Source organism: Haemaphysalis longicornis, unplaced genomic scaffold (assembly GCF_048455015.1).
Source record: "Haemaphysalis longicornis isolate Haplotype H1 unplaced genomic scaffold, Haemaphysalis longicornis Haplotype H1 scaffold_13, whole genome shotgun sequence".
In the NCBI taxonomy this organism is placed as follows: Eukaryota; Metazoa; Arthropoda; class Arachnida; order Ixodida; family Ixodidae; genus Haemaphysalis; species Haemaphysalis longicornis.
In genome coordinates this window covers 77,343,809-77,367,518 of record NW_027526233.1, presented here as the reverse complement: position 1 = coordinate 77,367,518, position 23,710 = coordinate 77,343,809, and the positions used below count along the sequence as shown (strand labels likewise).

The window sequence follows — 23,710 nt, the reverse complement described above, 5'->3', positions numbered from 1 at the left end:
GAACAGCCCGAAATAAATGTTTTCTGGGATTGCTTTATTGAAAAGCAATTCCACAGAAAAGCTTGATTCATTGGCAGCTGTGCTTGATTTACACAATAACGTTTAACTGAATACCAGAGGTCGATTCCTTCGTTCTAAGAGGAGCCACACAGGCCGCATATCCCATGACATTACCTGCAGGTAATGTCATGGAATATGCGGCCTGCATATAAATTCAAATTTAAAAATTGGAAGAACATATATATTCAGGTAAACTAAACACACGTGCACGCTGACTGTGTGCGTTGCACAAAACATGCAATATTTTGACAGTCACCCTCGACTTAAGCCCCGGTTTCACCACATAGTAAAAGCGGGGTAAGAAATGAGAGAGCGTCTGCATTACCCAAGTCTGCATTACAATTACAGTGTTGGAATAAAACGAAAATCGGAACCGAAAAACAGAAAAACGATATTAAAAACTTTGTTTTCGTTTTTTTTTGTTTCGGTTGTTTTTGTCTTACGCCAGTGGCCTAAGAAAAGACAGCGTGGTTGGGAGGTGGTGCAGGGTTCCTCTATGAAAAGTGGTGGCACCATCAACTTTGTTATATGTGATATGGTAAAATACACTGCTTGTAACAATGGTCATTTTTCTTATTATTGGTTACAACAACTGAGCCTGACGGTATGAGCCTGCGTAAAGTATGGTATTTGGATATCTGTGAGAGATCATGGCTGCATTGTGTGTGACCAAGCACGACTTTTTAAACATGAACTAAGTCGAGGCAACTACTATCTTTCCAACACTGAGAAAAAGATGGTGCCTTTTATGCATTCATGCTATCCCTGAAGGAAATGACCTCCTGACTGCCCCTCTCATCTCCTGCTGTCAGCTGGTTTAGGCAGTAAGAGAGGACGGGGGCAGCTCTTCAACACTGTACAGATTAAAGTAAAGCTACTGTTGATTACCAGTGTTAAAAAGCAGACAACGCGGTATGTCATGTGACACTTTTGCAATGAATCTAAAATTATCTTTCAAACAATAAAAATATGCAGGGACTACAAAATGGTCTGTCGCGCGGCAGATAATAATAGTAATTACGGAATGCTAGATGTAGCGGCTGAAGGGCAGTTTGTGGTGCAACAGGTAATTTGTGTATTGCCTACAGGGTGTTGCACAACAGAAATTTCTGTCGTACAACAGAAATGTCGCATGCGACAGACATTTTGTAGTTCTACTACAAAGGTTTTTGTAGTGCACCATGGGACTACAGAATGTCTGTCGCATGATAGATATGTGTGTTGTACTGCATGAATTTCTGTCGTACGACAGACATTATGTCATCACACTACAGAGATTTCCATCTCGCAACAGACCATCCTGCATTCCCTACAGAAATTCCAGTTGTGCGACGGAAATGTCTGTCGTACGACACATTTTCTGTAGTTGTACTACAGAAATTTCTGTCTCACGACCGACCTTCCTGTAGTCTCAACAGAAATCCCCGTCGTGCGAGAGAAATGCCTGTCGTACGACAGATTTTCTGTAGTTGTACTACAGAAATTCCTGTCGCACGAGAGACCATCCTGTTGTCCCAACAGAAATCCCTGTTGTGCGACAGAAATCCCTGTTGCGCGACAGAAATTTCTGTTGTGCGACAGAAATTCCTCTTGTGTTTTTCGACTGGGCTGTGCCACTTTACTAACATGCAATCTGCCAATCATCAAAAAGAAAGCAACAGTCAAGGATTTGATGCGGAGACCTCCTATGTGAAGGACGGTGTTCTTTTGTAGGGCTACTGTGAAGTAAGTTGGCACACGCATGGCTGCATCTGGGTGGTCGGCCATGCAAGTACAATTCCGTTTTGTAAATACTGGGTGAAAACCCCTAAATGTTTACAAAAGGAACTTTTTCTGCCCAAACTGGCTGTAACAATTACTGATTATAACAATGGCATTTTTGTAGCACTTCAATATTATAAGAACAGGTTAGACTGTATAGAAATCGGTAGTGCAGACTATTCACTGCTATTTTGGGGTGAAACGGTTAAGTGTAGGCCCTTTTGTCTTATTATGGACACTAATCCACAAAGCGAAAAGTAGAAAAAATGACTGGTAACCCCAAGAGGCCCCAGCCAGTACCAGGAATTGACTGTTGGCCGAAGCATACAAAACCGAAGCATGCATTTATCTCTGAACGCTCTTCCTGTACCATCGAATCAGATCGAGAACATTAGGTACACACCTTCGCTATTAAACAAGATTGCCCGGCTCGGCCACCCCAAAAAGAGCAAGTACTGAGGCTGAAGGCAAGATAACAGGACAACAACAGGCTGCGACAATATTCGCTGCACTTAAAAGGCAAGGCTGTACGCTTCTCTGGTCAGTTCGACGGAGGAACTGGCTGGTGTTACGCATTAACGAACCGCCCTTCCCGATCTGCTTAAAAAGAAAAATATGCCAATTCAAAAGCACCACACCTTCAACATCTGTTCAACAGGTGAAAGACTGGAGTAAAAAAAACTTTGGCATTAATCTGGCGAAGCGGACGGTGCCCACAATTTTAAAAGAACCCACACCTCCTCGTTCTTCGGCTGAATAAACAGTGTTCTTTTCCCGAACGATTATTCCTTAATGTTTGTGTTTTTCACCCTGAATCGTTCTTATGGACGATCCACATTACGGAGCGTCGATATTACATGACTGCAATTTAAACACGATATACTAACGAAGAAAAAATGCAACATTTGGCGTGATTCTAGTAATACACAATCAAACGCGAGAACAACAGATTACAGCAGCAAACTCAGTAGAAACAGCTACAAGGTAATGTTGCCCCTGTATGTATGGGCTGCCAGACCACAGTGGGGAAAGCTTTCACAAAGGGCCGAAAGAACAGTGCGAGGCGGGGCATTTGTACATTTCTTATAGTTTTTAGAAACAGACTCTTGTAATACAGATGTGTGCCATGAATATTCACCAATTTTCTATTTTCTCGTCGCCTGAATGTATAGGTGGTGGCTGACAGTACTCATGTTGATCTGTTGCTACCTCATCTCATATCATGCTTTAAAATTAAATAGCAAAAAGGTGCGCCGGAGTTTTAGAGTGCCCCAAGAGACAGAGCATTTGAAACTTGTAAAGATAATATCACAACTATACGAGGTGTTTAATTTCCTTATTTCTTCCTAAGATTTTTAGTGGTCGGGTCCATGACCAAGACGGTATACTCTAAATTTGAGCGCATGCGCGCAGCACGCTGGTATTCTGAGCACTTGGAATGTTCGCACCTAATAGTATACCTCACGCCAGTAGAGCGCCACAAAACACTACCGTCTAAATCAAACCTGGCTGCCAGGTTGAGGAACGTTGGAATCTAGTTTCTGGTAACCAGCGTGGAAACTCTCAGCCCTTTACAGCTGCGCCATCACGAGGTACGGCAAGAAATGCTTAGGGGTCCGATTTTTTGCGAGCAGTTGAGTCACGTAATGAAAATTTACAAAAAATTAATTAGTATCACCTAGAATTAACACTCTCATAAATACCAATTATTTAAAACAAACTCACAAATGTCGATTTTTCGCACCCCTAAACACAAACCATTATGAACCATTACAAACTATTAATTTTTTAGTTCGAGAGCTGAACTGGAACGCAACGTTTCTTTGTGGAACAAAACAAACTGGAACAAAAAACATTTCGTCTTACATCCTGCGCACAATAAAGAGTTCATAGCACCAAATAACCAATGCTTTTTTCCCTCCTCTGATCACACAATGAAGGTGTGTTGCTATGCGGGCAAGATTTTCGCTCAATGTATGATGAGAGAAGGTGCAATCGAAGTGACTGTCGTGTGATGGACGGGGCACATACCAGTCTTTACATGAAGGGCAATGCAGACCCATAGGAAACGGGTCACTGCAACCTATTCCAGGCAATTCCGTGCAGCCAAAGCTATGCTGGGGCTCATAGCTCTTGCTAGATACCCTGTCTACCATACCTGTAATAGCTAGAGCTACAATGGACCACACACGCACAGCCCATCGTTAACACTAAAGTACCCACCGAACGGGAGTAGACGACAGCCGGTTCGAAGGAGACTCCCGCACGGGAGCGAGTGGTGCCGCCCTTGTGGCTGCAGAGGAGCCTGCCCTGGGTGGCAGCCGTGAAAAGCCTCCAGCCACTGGTGGAGAGAAGGGAGAGGGAGACGACTTGAGAACCCCGCTCACTGTTCTAACAGAAGTCTCAGACTTTACGACTTGAGACATCAAGTCAAAAGCGATGAAGGTGATGAGGCGCGCCGTAGTAAAGGGCTCCGGACTAATTTTGACTGCGTGAAGATTTTAACGTGCGCTGAAATCTCAAACACACGAACGTTCTCGCTATTCGCCTTTATCAGAAAAGTGGCCACCGCTACCAGGAATTGAACCCGCGTCTTAGGGCTCAGCAGCACCACGCCTTAGCCTCTGAGCCACTCCGGTGGGTCAAACAAAGCAAATGGCTATTCGCTGGGATAGCAGCAAACCGAGTAGTTTTAGCAACAGTGCACACCAAAACAACAGCTAATAGTTGCCAAGCCTCCCAGTTTAGTCTGTGTACACTGGAATGTCATTGAATATAGATGTGGTAAATTTCGCACTATAAGAATATGGACAGGCCTGTATTCATACTTGCTTTAACTCGTTAGAGTGTTCAGAGGTGTTCGATCGGGTGGGGAGAAAAAGAAATGTTCACTCATACTCATGCAAAAGCAATTTTGCAGATACAATTAACTAAAATGGTAGTAAAGGGTGGTGGACTGCAGACGTAAAAATTCGAATTATTGGTGCAAACAAAAAGTTAATGTGCACCTTCGGTCATCCACTGTTCGCAATATTCGTGTCTGCAGCAAAACAGTCACCTGAACCCAAAGAAAAAAACACCTTGGTGAGGGAGGGGGTCTATTAAACGCAGTGTCAGGGTGACGTCCGAAGTAACACAAAATCAGAAACTAAAGTTACGTCCGACGGAACTTTAAGACAGTGTCTAGAGTCACGCCCGGCTTAACCTGTAAATGATATTGAAGTTACGTCCAACGGAAATTAAAGGTACGCCGGACGTATCTCTACCTGAGCGGTTAAAGATACGTTGGACGTACGCCGACCCCGGAAATCTTACGATACGTCAATATGGAGTCCCTCCTCAGTTGAAGGGACTTTACGTCGGACATACTCGATGCCCAGAGGCTAAAGAAAGGTACGGTGGACTGACAATGCAGGCCAGTCCGACACACCCGCAGGTGTATCCTAAAGGTTGTGCGATGTGGTGGCCTTGGTCGCTCGATTGTTCGTCTTGTTGGGCGACTGTTGGTGCGATCCCGCCTTGCTTCGTGGCGGCGAGGAACCGCCTCGCGCTCGTGAACACGAGTACTAGGGTCGAATCCCCCTGGTTTCCTTTCCTTTTGTTGAGACAATGACCATTGCTATGCCTTTTTCTATCATTTTCATAAGATGAACCTTCCTAGGTGCCAACCGCCATTCGTAAGTTTTCCCCCGCACGCGGTGCGAAAAAAAGAGGACCCATCTGTAGCATGCGATCTATGTCTGTGTTGCTTTAACCAAGTCTGTCCTTCCTTGACCAGCCGAAACAGTGTTTCATCGACAACCCACAACTGCGAAACGTTCATTTGTGTGCAGTGTAGCATATTTAACTTTCATTCCTCTTTTGTAAAGAGTTTATGGTGAGCCTGTCCTAAGTTCCTTGAATTTAAACCCTGTTTTTTTACGCTGTGTGGACCGTAAGCTAAACGGTACCGCTCGAAATCAGTTTCCAAAAATCGAGTGATCGTTGCAGTGCTTCATGTAATGAAAGCAGCGCAATACGTACCACTGCCATCCATCTTCTAAACATGATGCAGAAATGTATAGCAATGGTCATTATCACAAAAAAAGGAGGAAAGAAAGTACTGGAGCTGGTGGATTCGAACGTAGGACTTCTGTTCACGAACGCGAGGCGGTACCTTGTCGCCACAAACATAAGAGTTTCATACTAATATTAGTAAGAAATTCTATGGCCACGAAGCCAGACTGGGTCGCATCTTGAACAGAGACTTAACAAGACGAACACTCGAGTGACCAATATCCTAGCAGTAATCTCGTCCGATATAAATCGTATGAGATCACAGGGGAGGCTCTTCCTCCGTGGCACCGGATTTGGATTTTCAGAGGGAACTACATAGAACAACCTCAGGATACACCTGCGGGTGCATCCGACCGGCCTGTACAGGCATCAAAAGGCTAAGTCCGCCGTGCCTTTCTTTCGCCTCTGGGCATCGGGTACGTCCGACATAAAGTCCTTTCATCTAAAAAGAGAATTTATTCCGACGTAACGTAAGATTTTCGAGTTCGGCGAACGTCCGACGTACCTTTATTTTCACTTACGTCGGACGTAACTTCTATCATTTACACGTTAAGCCGGGCGTAACTCAAGACACTGGCTTAAAGTTCCGCTGGACGTAACTTTAGCTTTCAATTCTGGGTTCCGTCGGACGTAGCTCTGGAGGCTTGTATAAAGTTCCGTCGGACATAACCTTAGTTTTAAACTTTGGGTTACGTCGGACGTAACTCTAGACACTGCGTTAAATAAAATGCAGAAAATAACCTTACTAGACCGCCCATAGGTCCACTAGAAGCACTACACAACAAACATCATTTTCACAAACAGGAAAACTCGTCAAACAGGCTATTACTGAAAAAAAACTATTGACAGAGGTCCGCTAATTATCTAGTCTAGATGACCTCACATGACTTTGTAAAAGTAAAACAAAGAAAAGAACCTCGAGCTCTCGGTGCTGCAATGCGTGAGCGAGGCAACTGGGCCTTCATTGGCTGCAACTCCCCACGCGGCTCTGGATTCGGCTTCCCGTTGGCCAGAGGTAGCTTGGACAGGGCCGCCCGCCCCTTCGACGCTTCTCCGAGGCCAGTCGGAGCAGACGGCCTCGACATCTTGGAACCTACATCGACGATTAAAGCAAAGAAAGCAGAGGAAACACATGCACTTAACATTCATTCCTCCATTTCTGCTTTCAATGTCTGGAGCATTTCACGCGAGTTAACTGTGCTGATGATTACTCTCCAGCATTGGCAACGGGCTTCCACTGCTCATCCGAGTAGGTTAACTTAGACTGCGGAGAAGCAGGTGTTTGGGGTAGGTTGTAAAAATGCGGCCGAAGATGGCGGAAACTGAGGGACAAGCTATTCGGATGTGAAGGATCGCGAATGTCCTTTTAGGCCCAATGGAAGGCGAGTATCCTGTCGTGAAGAGGCTATGGAAAAATGGGTGCAAGAACAGTGGCACAACGACCTGAGCACCTACCATATTGTTCAGGTGGAACATTGCAGTGTCGCAAATGAGGAGGCAACCTAACAGGTGAAGTTTGAGGAGGCACACCACCGTTTTCCAGAAGCTACCCGATGCAGTTCATCAGTGAACTGAAGGTGTACGATGATGAAGGCGGTTGCTGATCTGCCCAATATACAGGCAGTGAAACCTCCCGCCTCGCGGTTCGCTGTCTCCAGACGTTTGAAAAGGCGAATTGCTTCTCTGCACAACACTAATAGAAAAAAATGTGCTTGATCCCTCTTTCATAGGAATCGGTAAAATACGGAAGTACTATGTGCCTTCACAGTTCAGTTGAATGTTTATTCTGCATCATTATGAACTTGCACATCGCTATATTTCGTCGGTATGACACCATCAGACGCATCAACATCAGACACTGGATTGCCCGTGCCGGAGCACTGCGTAAACCTGAATGGAACTACATGCGCTCACGAACAATGCGAACGAAACCGAACGGGTTGCCAGAAAATTGTTTGGTGAACTCACGGTCCGCTCAGCGAAAAAGTATGGTTGGCGGGGCTGCCTTGTGGGTGTGCTGGGCAAGTGACGACTGGCGCGTGGCTTTGGCAAATGTGAGACCACTGCATTCCTGCTCCGTGTAGTGTACGCAGACGGTTGCGTTCCGACGAGCTCAGCTGACGCCAACTGTTGGCGCTCGTTAGCATCGTGATGCACTACTTCGCTTCATCTCTCCTAGCAGAACCATCGAAATGGAGGTTATAGGAAGGATATATGGCGCGTACATACAGCTGTCTGCGCTTCAGCTCATATAGGAGTTGGTAAAGCGCCTGGCACCTCCCCTTGCGGCGTCGGAGTTCCCGGCTTAAATCCTGGCGCAGCCGCGTGAAGGAAAGTTTTTCTGGCGATGTCATTTCCGTGACGGGTATGGCGTCAGTCATATCTTGGTGGATCCCGGCATAAAACACTTTCGTGTTAAAAGCTATATTCGGAGGTACGCCAAGAGCAAAGGCAGTTGGGGTACAAACAGTACAAACACTGCAAGCCATTTAACTCTTTCTTAAACGTAGTAGCCCGAAGCACAATACCGTTTCTATTGAGGTTTTTTTGGGAGGCTGCTGGTTGACCAGCACAGCTGGGGCATCGTTTCAGGGTTGCAAGAAAGAAAAAGATGGAATCAGTCATCCGACACAGTGCACCCTCCGTGCTGTCCCCTAACTTCGGCATAGAAAAGGAAAACGGCCCCCTTTAAAGCGGTGCATTAATGCATTCGGTTCTATGGGAAGCAAACCGATGGTCACAAAAAACCTGCGTTATATCCCCTCCAGCACTGTAAGCGGTTACATTATAAAGTCTACACTGTATAGATATGTTTACCTTTAGCTTATCTGGGACCCAGGGGTCAAAACCCTAGCGAAAATTCCAATAGAAATTTGTATTGGTCCAATAGAAATAATGTATTGGTCCTATAGGTCAGGCTATTGGTTCTATTTGAGTATCTATAGGACCAATACAAAATCTATTGGTCCGATAGAGTGACATGTATTGGTCCAATAGACCAATTCGTATTGGTTCTATTGGTCCCAATGGGACCAATAGCTATTAGAACCAATAGCTATTGGGATAGTGGGACCAATAGTTATTGGTTGTATCAGCCTAATAGACCAATAGGGTATATCTATTGGTCAAATACATTGTTCGGGGCTATTGGTTTAGAGACACTAATAAAAAGTAGAGCTGTTAGCTTTTTTTAGGCGGTGTGCTGCTAAGCCCAAGGATGGTGGTGCGATCCCGGCCGTAGCGGTTGTTTTCCAGATCGAGGAGAAAAGTAAAACCGCCCGTGTGTCGATCTCGTGCTGCGGCGCTCGATCGGTACACACCACCGGTGGTCAAAATTAATCTGCAGCCCAGCAAGCAATGTTTCTGCCCAAAGACATTCGATTCACGTTAGCGGCAAGCATTTTGCATTTAGCACGCCTCAAAAATAATGTCCCTGTAGCGCTCAAAAATTTCCTGGTAGCAACGAGTTGCAGCCGCCGGCGCATGATTGTTGCCCGCAATGCTTGCGATAAGCAAAAAACACCAAGCGTGTGATTCTGTGCCTACAGTAGTTACAGATTTTTTTCGCGAGCGTCAGCGCTCTCCTTCGTAACCATCGCCTCAAATTTTTCTAAACTCGCTGTGCCGCGGAGCGGCCATATTTGTTTTGGGTGCCGATTGAACGGCCGATTCTTAAGATAGGTGTCGTACTTCATATATGTTTGCAGAAAGTAAAGCCTACAAAATCAAAATTAACACCAAAATAATTAACCGCGAATTTTAAAATGGCATCATAATTTTTGGGTGAAATACATGCATTAAAACTGCTCAATAATGCTTCTCTGAAAATATGAACCTGGCGGAGGTTCCGTATGCAAGAAAAAGCAAAATGGCTTCTTCCATGTCCGGCGCTTCGGCAGCTTCGGCACGATCCGCGGCGTGGGCGTTCATCTCAGCGGCCAGCCACCGTGTTTGTGAATTTTAGTGCCACACATTTTATTTGTTAGTTTTAATGTTACGAGGACATCATCTGTGGAGCACTAGAACGTAAAGACACCTTCGACGTCGCTCGTATTCAAGGTATATTGTCTTCACGCACGGCGAGGTGACGAACGTGCACGCATTACGCAGCTCGGATTTTTGCATTGAAGGTATGTACAAATTTCTTTTTACCGTGAAGCTGTAGAAGCTTTTTATTTCCTGATAAAATTTTTTATTAAAAATAGCAGAGCAGGTCGACAAGCGGCGCTTTCATTTTTGGAAAAGCCACTATCGATGCAACCACGTGTGAACTGAGTACAAATGCACGTAGGACTTTCTGTTCCGATTAACGACTGAAGTGAAGTGCCGCGAGTAATGTTTCATCTAGATGGAATCGAAACGTAATGTCTAGCTTTAGAAGCGTTCCGACCACATCGGCGTACTGACGCACCGTAGTTTGTTGGGGTCGAGTGGTGTGCTGCCGTAGAGTAGTATGTTTCGCCTGGACCAAATGCTAGTCACACTTATAAAATTGTGCAGTTATTGCGGAAGTTCCTAAATATTGCCATACTGTTTTTGCAGGTCTTGCAGCTCTGACTCGAGGAATATATGCACCGGAAATTCTACAGCCTGTTGGGCAATAAAACTGCAGTCAACCAGCACTTATGGCTTTGTGGTATTTAAAGGGTAGTGGGACCACGTTGTGTTTAGAAAATTGCTGAACCAAGTGTAGCATGGCCAAATGAATGCAGTGAACTAAAGGCCTTGGCATGCATTTGGCATTGGTGCTCCAGTGGGCCCATGATACCAATACACCTATAGGTACCTATACACCTATAGAACTAGACCAATACACCAATAGGTACCAATACACCTATAGGACTAGACCAATACACCAATAGGTACCAATACACCTAGAGACTGATACACCAATAGCTATTGGTGTCAATAACCCAATAGGCTATTGGTTTTGTCTATTGGTAATTTTTGCTAGGGAAGCTACAGCGGGGGGCAACTTACATTTAGAGCCTACTCATAAGCATTTGCACAATATACGGTACATATTAGAAAAAAAAATGGTGCATGTTGCACCAGTGGTGCAAGGCTGGAGCAACAGCAAAGCTGGAGGTTGACCTAGCTTCTCTCCACACTGACAGCGAATCCCAGGAGAGATGGAGTGAAAAATCATTTTGGACGGCACTGGGCCATTAAAGTATGTACAATGTTTTATTTAGCCGCAATCGCCGTCGTTCCTTTCGTCGTCGTCATCGTCTGACGGCACAGCCGCATAGGGCAAATCCTCTCGTAGCGTGGAATTGAACTCGGGGGTCGTTTTGCTGGCGATTCCGCTCGTACTCCACATCATGAGCACGGTAATCCAGATTTTCCTCTCTTCACTGCCATTTGGGTGCAGTGGCTTGGATCGTAGCCATTTCATAATGTGCTTTTTCCTTGGGAGTTAGGCTTCTTTCGCCTACCTGCATTTGTGAGATTGTAAACAGTGTGCGCAGTGCAGATTACCGAGGTGCTGTGTGCTGTAGCACAAGCTTTTCTGGGCATCGCACTTGAACTGGCGAGGAGAAGAGCGCGCAAGCGATCACGCCACAGAATGTTCTAAAAAATCGATCAGTGTGGGTGCGCAGGATGACGTCATAGGGTTTGGCTCCACCTACTCCGCTGTGCAATCGTCATGCCGGGCTCCTTCACGCCAGAGGACTTTTTCTTGGTATTTCCTTTGCAAACACCAACAAACAAAGCTAAAGGTTGAACAGCTCAGTAGTTAAAAAGGGAAGATTGAAACTCGAGTGCTAAGCTTTACTTTCCATCTGTTGTTGAATCTATCCCGGCATTGAGGCCTGAAATGCTAGTCAACTGCAGGAGCACATTGCCCCGTGAGAAGCAAGGATTGCTATTCGTTCAGGAGCTGCGATGTTTGCGAGCATTTGCACACTGCAGGGCCTACCAGCCAAGTCACATCTTACTCCTTGGGGAACCATTTCTAGTGAGCGTCCCGAGCCCCTATTCAAATGGTCCAGTCAGGTTCCACTCACTGGAGGCTGCACTATTTGATGGGGCTAGAGGCCGCAATGGTGGTCGGGTGGCCATCGATGGTGCCGGGGGCACCGCACTCGTCGCCACCACAACTGACCGCCTGGCAGACACTGTCCGTCTCACAGCCCCAGTGGCCACACCCGGAGCTGCATACGGGTTACAAGAGCGAAGAGGGTTTCTTGGACGGCACATTGGCGCTTCCAATTCCACTAATTCCCTGATGCTTGTCCATTGTCAGAAATAAATGGTCACCCATGCCAACATGCATTCGCAAGGAGACTACGGTGGAAAGCACAGGAGAATGGCATAGCGACTGAAACTGCATCCCACATTTCGATTTTGGCCACTACACCCTCCTAGGGTTGGTTCGTACAGAAGGCACCACTGCGACGGAAATGGCATAAGTAGCAATTTAGTTCTGCTTTCTCACGGATGCCGGTGGAAATCGGAATGAAAATCAGCGGGAGGCCGAGAAAACCTTTGTACTGCACAAAAGAAAAACCGACAAAGCACATGGGACAAGCAATAAAGATAATCCTGTTCTTTACTGCACATTAGATGGCACAACGCACGTGTCATCTGATGTGCCGTAAAGAACTAGAAGATTCTCGTGTTGTGCTATCTGGCGTGCAGTATCAATGCCTAGCACTTTGCAGGCGTTGTCCTTTCACTCCATTCTCCTCGTTTGGTAAGAAATTGTCTTGTTACCATAACTACAAAGAAAGCTCGTCAATTCAAATTCAAATAGGGCCATCAATTAGTTTGAATTAGGTTAATTTTGAACGAGTGGGCAAACGTTATAATGAGTGGCCAACTCATTCTCACACATCCTTACATTGCAGCTGATTTCAGATTTCATACTATAAAGACCTGCAATGGCTCACACTGGAACATTGGCTGTTCCGGCCAAAACTCACAGCATGCGAAAACTGAGAGCAAGCACCGGAGCAGTGGCATGCGCTGACTCCGCCAGTCAACTCCACTTCACGTCTGTGCCTGCTTATGCTGCTCTCGTTTTGAGGCCAGTAAATTCAGTTTCATTTTTTTAACGGATTCACTCACTATAATGGGCCGACTTCTATCTCCAAGGAGCGGTGCAAGCCAGGGGCTGCTAGTATGTACCAATTGAACCATTGTGAATACGGTCGCGAATCATCGGTAGTTCGAAAGAACTACGTTCGCATTGACAGAGTAACTAATAAGCTTCCACAGTACTAACTAGCCCACACTGACACTCGCATACCCGGCATGCTCTGCCTTCCCGCAGGAGAGGCTGCCACTGTAGCGGCTGCACTCCCAGGTCCCCGGGGGGCGGGAACCTTGGGCCGTACCGATGGTGGCTCCTGCAAAAAAGAAAAGGAGGGAAATCGGAAAATAGCCCCTCTCAAGTCACACGTGGATCATTTCACGGCACTGAAATTTTATACCTCAGTAAACAACAACAACCAAAAAAAAACTCCAAAGAGATTAGGAAGCCAATTGAAAGATCTGTTCGTAGAGCATTTGGGATTTGACAAAGTTGCACGCATTATGTAACCAAGTGCCTGTGAATAGGTTGTGAATTTCACTGCTTGAGGTGCCCAAACAAGGGCACACGCATTAGATCCACCGCAGGTCAAAGTCATGCACGAAAAAGTATTCCCACTTTCGCTATACGATGTTTGCGTCCGCTTCAACACGCACACTCAACGTCAGCTTCAACTGTGGATCATTTAGGCATCAAACAAGGCCATCGAAGTGGAGACGCGCACCTTGCATTTCAGAATGGACATAATCCAAGGCATAACCAAATTCCATGTTGTTATCTGCTTGCAGACACGTGATGGCCAAATACAAAATACTGGCCACTCCTCCCATGCTTTCGATGCAAGGCATCTGAAGTTTCAATCCAACCTTGAGGCCTGCTGGTGAGCCCATGAGAAAGAGGAGTTGCCAAACAGTGACAAAAAAAACTTCCATAGAATTGGAGGGGGAGGGGTCCATTCCTGAAGCAACACTGCATTTTGCTTTCTACATTTGTGTCCAGCAAGCCTGCAACAGCCAAGTGACACTACACCAGCCCAAGAACAGTAAAGTGGAATATCTCAAGTCAAGATTTACAGAAGGGGAGAAAAATGCCGGGGTTGTGCACAGCAGAGCCCCCCCAGGAAAGTGCCCAGCCCTGCTAACCTGCTTCTTAGTCTGCTGCCGATGGGCCACCTTGAGCACACCAGAATGGGGCGCCGTCGGTGCAGCAGGGTCCAAGGCGAACGTCGCGTCCGCAGGTTTGGGGACGCAACCAGGTCGACCCAGTGGCGCCTTGGCCTTCACTGGTGCAGACGGCCCCTCTGGACGCCGAGATCCAGTGGGTGGCGCTGCAGAGACGAGCATATGATAACCGACGTGTGCTATTGGTGTGGAAGGTCGCCCAGGTACCTTTCAAAGAGAAGTGACAGAGCTGAACTTAAGTGTGGAAACCAAAAAAATTGAAGGCCAATTTTTCAGCTTTAGTTTGATCTTGAGTAAACTGAAGCCATACAACAGACAGGTGGGATACGTGTTGTGGGCAACCCAAAGATTAAGCTAACCGAAACTATGTTCTGCAAACGTCTGAAGAAGGGCATATTTGCTTTGCACTGTCGTCGTTGATTATGCTTCCACTAAAATGCCCATTTACGCATTTCTTTTGGGCAAGTTTGTTCATCTTTATACGTGTTAAGCTCATTGTATGCATGCACACACTTCTATCACCAAACCAGTCTAATCCAGAGGACAAGCTGAATGCACCACCCACAGCTACAACTACAACAACTACAACAGGGACATAGGCTCTTACGCAAGAGGCTTTTTCGGGTGGCCAAATTGCTGCCGACAGGCTTGGACACCGACTTGCGTGGCACCACCACCACGGTGGAGTTGGCCGCTGCAGAGGCCTGCAGGTTTGGGGGGAGCAGAAGGAAAAGGATGCACGCTATCCAAGGGGAAAACACCGGGCAGCAGAGCAGGGCAGTGCGGAAAACACTGGTCTCCGTTTTATACGCTGTGACAACTGTGGCCCCAAACTTGGGCATCCTTCTCTTCAAGGTGAAACACAAACACTTTCCCGAGTGTGAAGCCAAAGCTTTGTCTTCTCAACGTCAACTGCCCGATGTTTCAAATTACGCAGTTTCTATGCTACTGACCTCCTAGAGTAAGTACCCTCAAGTCTGCAAAGTAGGGAGACGTTCCTGGTATGTCAAACTTCTAATACGCAGCACTCTAATACTCTATAGTATATACAGTCACGAGGATACACACCAGATATGTTTCTTAGAGATATAGATGCCAGACAGTTAAAGCGTTTACGCATTTCAGAAAAGAGCTAAGCTGTGTTTAGCTCTCTATGAAACAACAATCCATCATCCCCATTCCCTTCTCAGGCACTGAATGATTTGAAGGTAAACACGCACCCTTATGGCAATCAGAACTGCGGCCACATTGCCTGCCAAGCCAAACAGCAAAAGTGCCACTACTGGAGTACAGATGAAGCCAATCATGGGAAATTCTAAATAAAGCCTTGGAAGGGAAACCATACAGCAACAGGTGGAGTTTGAGTGTGTCAATAACCTCACTGAGAGTCAAGGTTTCACAGATATCAAACCACAATTATCTAGGTGAACGTGCTGAAGAAAAGACATGTGAAACTGACAAGCGAATAAATCTGCCACAAGTATGTCACCAATACTTGGGTTATTGGGTACACTCCTTACAACAGCAGTAGAACAACTGCATATAGAAGCCCCACCTCGTGAATTTCTCAAAGGAAAAAAATTCGGCCACCTTTGCTATCGAGATGTGAAGACCGATGAAACAGCAATGCTGGTGGTGTTCACTAGCTATAAATTGGCTTTTCTTAAAGGGGCATACCTAAGAGAAAAATTGTAAAAAAACGACGCTTTCTCCACGCGGACCGAGTCAAATCGAAGTCACAATCCACCTTTCCGGAAGTCTAAATTCAAAACTGTCACAGTGCACTTCAACTCAGCTAAGCTTCAAATCCAACACCCGCACTACAAACCCAAAGGAAATGCCATGCGCACCGAATCCAATGATACGGCATTCGGATAGGCTCGAGTTTCATGAGGTTCCAGGTTCTATTGCGACCACGGAAGATGTTATTTCTAGGGGCGCGCACTCCACACACCTGATCGTGGGCTACTTACCTCCTTACCCCTTTTACTCACACTTCTTGGCCTAGTATTATTATCGTCTTCACTTTGCAGAGCGGAATTTCCTGTTACCAATCCACATTGACAGAAAAAAGTTAGATCTGTACAGCCAATCTGAACAGCTAATCTGCACTGCTAACTGAACGCGTTGGCAGCGACAATGCGTTTCGTTAGCATGGCGATAATGCACCCTGTTCCTATTGTAGAGACCCAGGCTCACTTCCCAGATGAATTTCAAGGTGGCTAGACTTGATCTTTACACCAGTGGGCGTTTTCTATACTGCACAAGGGCAACGCTGGTTTTTCATACAGTTGGTTCCTTTGAACGGACCATGAAGGCAAACTACAACCTTGCTAAGTTTGCTAGCAAGGTTGTATTTTGTAGCAAGTTTGTAGCAAGTCCTGCCTACGCACATAGTGAAAGCTCTCATGATAGCTACAGCGGCATCTTTGGCGCCCGGTTATCGGCACTCACGATGCTGCCCTACTGAACTCTGGTGCTTCAGCGCATGCGCACAGCCTGGCTTAGCAGCTAGCACTATCGTAAATTGCCGCTCTGTGCATACGCTGGCACCTCGTTCTTTGTTTTTGTTAACAGTTTTAACGACTGTACATTATCACTCACATGACATGATGCTCAGTCATTTTTCTTGTTGGTGGCTTTCGTCCGTGGTCGCCAATTGCACGAAGATTCTGATGTTATAGAGACGTTCACAAGAAACAAGTGCTGGGGAGTCGCCGCTGCTTCCCCCGTTTTGCTACATTATTTGTTTGAAGTTTGCAGTAAAATTGTTTTAATTGGTTTATAAAAAACTGCTTTGTCCTCATAACAAACTTGCATTTTGTCTTCGTGGCCCCTGGAAAGGCACAAAGGTTAAGCTGGAACACGAGCAAAATGTGGTGCCCAGGCCGACTTGCCTTCGTGCGTGGCCTGGCACCTGGATTGGTCGGAGGGGCAGGACGGGCAAACGTCCCCTCTGACGCGGGCAAGTCCTCGGAAGCATCCGAGGCAGCTCCCGATGCACTGAAAGTATGGTCTCGGTCACCGGCAGCTGGATTGTCACCCAACAGCCCAGGCTCGTCCCTCGAGATGACAAATGACCTCCAGCTGGGATGCATCGGGGAGTCGTAGGCGGCTGGGAAGGGAACGCGATGTGGAAAGGAATCAACTTGAGAGAGCTTTTTCACAGTTGACTTGTATGGTGACGGCAAAGTTCTATGCAGCAACAAAGGAGCATTAAGTGACTTCGAATTTTCGCGCCATCACTGAACATTAGAAGTAAGGGGGTAATTGCGCTCTGCAGTCTCTGCGGCGCTTCGAGAATTTAAATTATTTGCCCTACACCATATTAGATGAAGGCATCCACAGAAACACAAACAGGTTAGTTGCGTGTATGAAGTTCAGGAGTTCCGTTGAAACTGTCCGTGCCCCCAACGGTGCAGGTAAGGAGGGAGGCCAGGAGTACATGTTTGTACGCATTTTCAATGGCTCTACCAGGACTAATTTATATAACAGCAAGCGCAAACTCCGAAACAAAACAGAAAGCAAGTTGAAAACATGTGCACCATTTTGACAACTTGCAGCACAAGCTTGAAACACAGTGCCCGAGTGTTTAATTATAGTTTGACTAATAATAAATTAAGAATAGTTAAAAGGTACTTGGTACGTATATATGGCTTGATTCGCGCACGTTTCGGCTGTAGTGCAGTATCACTTATAAAGCAGACTTAATTAAGCAGTTTACTCCGCACTGTCAACTGTAGTGTACTGAAAGCCCACAGTCTCATGGCTTTACCACTTGAGATAAAATAAAAGGCACCAAGAAAAAGCTTACTGACGAAACTGTCCTCTCCTGTCAAGGATGAATGTGTATGCGAGTCACCGGTATCGCAAGCAGCCGGGAGGTTTGGCGAGGCGGTGGCAGCGGCCTTGTCAGCCTCAACAGGCTCGGCGGCTGGGGTCACGACAAAGCTGAGACGCATGTTCACGGTTGTGTTAGAGGGCAAAGGCGCACAACCTGCTGCCTCGTCAACCTCAGCATGATCCACAGCCAGAGCCACAGCCGGAGCCACGATGAAGCTGACGCTCCTGTTCAGGGCCTTGTCAGGAGGCACAGGCATGGTAGCAGTCGCAGTGGCCTCGTGAACAGGAGCCATGGTGTCAGTCTTGTTGAAGCCAAGATGCCTGTAGAAAGGCACCAATAATTGCTCCTCTGCCACCCGATCGAGAACACCGGCTTCCGAATCTGACTTGGCCAAGAAGCCATGGGTTGGCTTCTTAGGCCCGTCCGGGGTGAAGTAGATGAGGGGCATTGAGTCCCGGAGGGGAACTGGACACCCCTCCAACGGAGTCGAACTGATGGTCGGAGCAGTCAGAGCAGCTCCAGCTCTTCGGCTCTCGAGGAACGATAGCTCGTGATCGTCCAAGAGAAGGCCTCTACCTTTGATGCACTTGTTGGAATTATCTTGACCGGCCTCCTCCAGCTCAAAGGTCGGTGCTGGCTCCGCCATGGAACGATGTTCTGGATCGTCATCGGACCTGCCGTTGTCATCGCCGAAGTGAAGATTGTCCATGGCTGTGGCGAGTGAAGCAATGGGCCCGGAAGGTGAACGCTCCGTGTTCGTTCTGTCCAACAGGCTGCCGATAAAAAAAGAAATGTGACAAGATTGGTGTGAAAACATGCCACGACACTTATGTAACTGTTGACCATTGGGTTACATTGACAAAGGGATGCCAATGCGTAACTATCTCTACCAACACACGCCAAATGTGGAGCAAAGCCAAAAAGTGTGATTTACCTATTGCTAGCAGTAGTGATTTGTAAACATTGCGGGATTACTAGCGCAAATTGTAGTCCGGAGTCCATAGGGTATGTTTCGACCACTCCAGCGCGTTTACGCGAATTTATTTAGTAGAAAAATCAATTCGAAAATGCTGTCCTCTCTGCATCCTGGCCCATTTTCCATGGCGTTTTCGTGTGACGTCAGGAGGAGATGAGCTGGCAATTGGCTGCGCTACTGCACGGCTCGTCAACCTTCCGACACAGTCAGTCGGCCCAGCGTTTAGTCCGACGGCCGGCGACGGATCGTCGCAATTCGCTCGCTCAATTGAAACTAAGCCACAACACGTTTGTGAATGGAGGAATTTGCCTTTCTTAACTTTGTTGGTTTGTACACTGTATCAAGCTCTGAGTCCGGGTCGCTCCGCACAAGCCCTGCACAAGTGCACATGCGACGCTTCGCTGACTGGTACGCTAGTAGGAAAATCTAAGGCCACTTGAAGGAGGAGTAGAGTCAGCAAAGTCAGTATAGGTACTAAACAAATAAAATCAACTGAAACTTACCATACAGCGTGAGCCGGAAGCTCTTTTTTGCGCTGGGTGAACAAGCACAGCGGTCAGCTGCACGACCACACATCTGCGAACGCTTTTCCGTCTAAGAAATGCAATTGCTAGACGCGAGATATTGTGAAAGTTTGGAGGATGCTTACTGCACGAGCGCTATACAACAAATAGTCACCTAAGGTACTTGAAATGCTAAAACTAAATAGAAGTGTAAACTGGTTGTACATTATATACCTTATATATCCAACCTTGACCGCGCTGGCTCATGGCCGAGTGGTCTGAAGCGCTAAAATTATTGTTTTGCAAGTAGCAAGTTCGAATCCCCGAAGGTACATGCTTTTTTGTAAGTTGATTTTTTCGTTTGCGGCCGGTGTTTTCTAAACTGAGTTCACCAATTTTGAGCCATAACGTTCACTTCTCCTAGAGTGAGTTCGCAGAACGCGCGCAAACTGCCACTGACGCGCTAGTGAGTTCTCGTTGGCGTGCTGTTGCCACAAACACCGACTACTTGCGGGCAAAGGGCACAGTCCAGAATCACCAGACCCTTGGCTTGGTACGAACACCCTTTTTACGTACAGGCATGAGTGAGGCAAGCTCCGAATATGCGGGGAAAGCGCATGGCATTTGAGAGTCTGCAGTGACGCGGAGGGCGTTCATCCACTGCGTAGGCTTCGGCTAGTGATCGCTACGATTCCAAGCCGTCCTGGGATGCTTATCTTTGGCATTTTACTGCCGACAACATGGCAGAAGCGTAGTACGACGATTACTGAGATATCGAGAATGCCCATCCAACGATCGCCATCCTATGTCAAGCATGTTTTACAGAACTGAAACCGAAGCTTGTTTGAATGCTAATCTTGGACATCGTCCAATCAAGGTGCATCTCCTCCTGTCGTCACAGCCTTTAGTTGGTGCGGCCGCCACAGACCGCGCATGGTAGTTTTTCTTTCCCGCTTTATAAAATAATTACCGGCGTATTAACCGGACAAACGATGAAAAGTATCGTAATTTGAGCCCGTCTACCAGGTGCAAGCAAAACCGGGAGGTTGACAAAGTCGCTTCAGTGTCCCTTTAAGAGGGGGAGGTGGCTTTCAATGCGAACTTTTTTTTTTGGCTTAGAGCAATGAACTTGGAAATGGCATTAATTAAAGAAACATGAAGTTTCACCAAAATATGTCGAGCTTTTTTCTACGAATGTTTGCATTTGCTTGCTTATGACAAGCCTAGAATGGTAATGCAACACGCTAGAAAGCTGCGATTACTTCTCATGTTTACCTCAAGATATGGTTTAAAAACATCTTTCATTGCCAAAATGGAGCTTGGCAAGTTACCAAAGGCTAGTTCTTGCAAACCGAACAAACTTGCACCTTGTCTTCAAGGCCCCTTAGAGGCATTCACGTCGAAAAGCAAACAACGTACCAGACTGCGCCTTCTCCCCCATTCTGTCCTGCTGGCGACAGGAAGAGCTGGCGACGTGCCACGTCCCCAGCGTCTCCCGGAGTGCTCGACACTGAACTGGACAGGGTGAAGTCCACGAGGCTGGGCTGTTCGATGTCTGCGATCGGAGTGGCCATAAGCTCCGCCAGCTGGGCCACTATACGCTTGCCTTCCCGCAACGCCATCGAGTGGCTGAGCACGGGGGACTCCGCTGCGTCCTCCTCAGACTTCTACAGGGAGAAGGGAATGGGAAACGCCAATGGTTGAATTCTAGGGTCTAAATTCAAGGCACTGTGTGTAGCCTTTCCAGAACCTTTTCACAGTCTTGTAAACCTAACAAAACGAAAGGTCATGGAAAGAGGGAGGCGCGGAATGACGAGAAATCACTGAAAATGGGATCGTTGCTACAGTTAATTCTTCAACAAGTCCCTTTTTTGAAACGATTATTCCACCTATTTTGAATAACTGTTTGTTAGAGTGACACGAGTAAACGCTCTTAAAGTGAAAAAATGCAAACTTATAAATTTGCTACGGAAGATCCAACAAACACTCGTTCAGTCCTTGTGTACCCTCATGTCGCTTCAATGCTTGGGATCTAAAAAGGTAAAACTTTAATAAGATCTTATTGGTGTAAACACTCCGGGAGTTTCGATACCTTAAAAGCAGCCCCTTAAATTTTAAAAGTTATGAACTACCCATATAAACCCCAAAATTTACTCGTGCACAACCAGAGAAAGGAATGTGGCAAAACCGCCAGACTAGTGCTAGCCAAGGAAAATACAGATGTTACAACACAGCACGCATGCTGCTGCTTTTGACTAGTTTTGCGGTTGCACTGTTATTCGTAGCAGTTTTTCCACAGAGGGCAAAACAAAGTCACGCTATCTCACACACACAGTGATACCACAAAGTTACTGCAGTAGTGCAACTTAGAAAGCAAACAACCCATTTCAATCTATGCATAGATTTGATAAAATAGTTAACCAATCCAACCAGCTATCCACATAGTAAACAGATGTTGAAGCTGCCCTGTTAAGTTGCTTCGATGCATGGGTTTAATGTGCTGTCTGCCTCTTTGTTAGACCAATTTTAGCACGCATTGATGACTTATGTAACATCAACACTTCCTGGCTTGGAACATTTGAGGGTCACTTAGCATCTACATGCTGACAGGGTCAAAACTTCTGCGGCAGAGACACTGAATCGTGTTCCAGAAATATCTACCCTGCAGTGTTCGAATAGCGGGCAGAGGCATCATTCAGCATACAGAAAAACACAGAAAATGGCTTTTCCATATTCAGGAACACTGTGCTGCATGTCAATGTTAGAACAATGTCCACACACAGTGCGATGAGAACACGTGGGAAGAAAAAGAAAGGGGGGGGAGAATATATTTGCTCCTTAGTAGTAACTGTAGTCGTGTACTTACAGGAGTGCCCTCTGCCATTAATTGTGTTGGAGCTTGAGCACGTCCTGTGAAAAACAAATCAGTACAACTCAGAAGCATTACATCAGCACAGCCAAAAAAAAAAACGAAGGCCCGCACAACTTGTGGACTACAAGCTAAAGTGCACATCACTCAAAAAAAAATAGCTCAAATCCACACTGTGAAGCTGGTTGGAAAGCAAAGCTTTAAACGACACCCACAACAATCGCTTATGCGACGTCGCTTGAAATGTAATGCCCCCCACACACATGGCTCTACAAAGAGTGAAACCAGAGATTCTACCAGCCGTTACCCGAATTCGCGGGGGCGGCGTCCCGAAAGCAGCAGCAGCGTCGGCCACGGCCGAGCTTTATAGAGCGGCGGACGCCGCCGCTGTAGCCCGGCCGTGACTCGGGAGAAAGAAAACAGGGAGGGGTGTCTTTGTGTGAGACAGCGGAAACTAGCCATCGTGACGCGCTAGCTTGGGGCTACACCACCCCTCGACACAAGCGCAGACACCGAAACAATGCGGCATGTGAGCTTAGGGATTCCCATTTATACCGATTTAGACTTGTTACTTTAGTAAGATTGAGAATTGTGAGAAAGATTAGGGAACTTTTATAATCGCTATATATCAGAACCAGTTGCTACTTTCGCCTTTTCTAATATCTCTCAAGACATAACCGAATTTGTAATCACCAATTTAGAAAACGGAGTCTCATTCGTGGCAAGCAGTGCTCAAAAGGTAGCGTTGCTCCAGCGGCCATATGTCTTCATGCGGTTTGTACAGTCGGGGACTTAATTTTACAGACCACGCGAGCGCCTGGCAAAAGCCACCGATGCGCGCTCTGGAGGCCCAGCGGCCCGGCGCCTGTTGTCGAGACCGGCGCGGCGCGCATGCGCGTCCTGTTTTACTCGCAGGCACGGCGATTTTCTCGCTTACTGCAACGGTGCTGCAATGATCACTCAAGCACCGCATAGCGACGCCCTTGTGGCATTCCTTTCTTCCCGATGGCACATTTGGGGCCTAACCAAGGTTACATTTACCTTGACCTAACGTGACGATTGCGAGGGCTTTGGCGCAAGTGCTCCTCGAGTCCTGATAAACACTTGTGCGGAATGTTTTATTTGTTTGTTTTGTGCTTTGTCGTTTATGGACGATGAGACTAGCGGCTTGCGAACGGCGTCCCCGAATGAAGCGCGTACGAAGCACAGTCTCACGGTACCGCGCTACCGACGACGAAATGCCAGCTATACGAATAGCGAACCTTTATTCGCCTTGTTTATTTTGTATTTTGGCCACTGAATATATATTTCAGCTCGCTCTCAGCTGCCAATAAAATAGACGATTTTCCAAGTTTTATAAAAGAACTCCTGTTTTATTTTTAATGTCTACTTGCTTACTTAAAAATGATTGAAAGAGATAC

The 23,710-nt window shown here is 46.7% G+C and overlaps 1 protein-coding gene across 1 annotated transcript in view; it reads right to left on the bottom strand.

Moving 5' to 3' along the window:
* The window catches only part of LOC144164109 (uncharacterized), a 31,582-nt gene that overhangs the window by 1,315 nt on the left and 6,557 nt on the right, over positions 1 to 23,710 (bottom strand). Inside the window, exons 2-11 of the mRNA XM_077694661.1 lie at positions 22,287 to 22,330; positions 20,840 to 21,087; positions 17,912 to 18,714; positions 16,995 to 17,212; positions 14,705 to 14,801; positions 14,059 to 14,243; positions 13,133 to 13,232; positions 11,889 to 12,035; positions 6,794 to 6,970; positions 4,045 to 4,162 (exon numbers count right to left, since the gene is read on the bottom strand). Coding sequence (XP_077550787.1) covers positions 4,045 to 4,162; positions 6,794 to 6,970; positions 11,889 to 12,035; positions 13,133 to 13,232; positions 14,059 to 14,243; positions 14,705 to 14,801; positions 16,995 to 17,212; positions 17,912 to 18,714; positions 20,840 to 21,087; positions 22,287 to 22,304 — 2,111 coding nt within the window. The 5' untranslated portion in view covers positions 22,305 to 22,330. The remainder of the gene's footprint in view (positions 1 to 4,044; positions 4,163 to 6,793; positions 6,971 to 11,888; positions 12,036 to 13,132; positions 13,233 to 14,058; positions 14,244 to 14,704; positions 14,802 to 16,994; positions 17,213 to 17,911; positions 18,715 to 20,839; positions 21,088 to 22,286; positions 22,331 to 23,710) is intronic.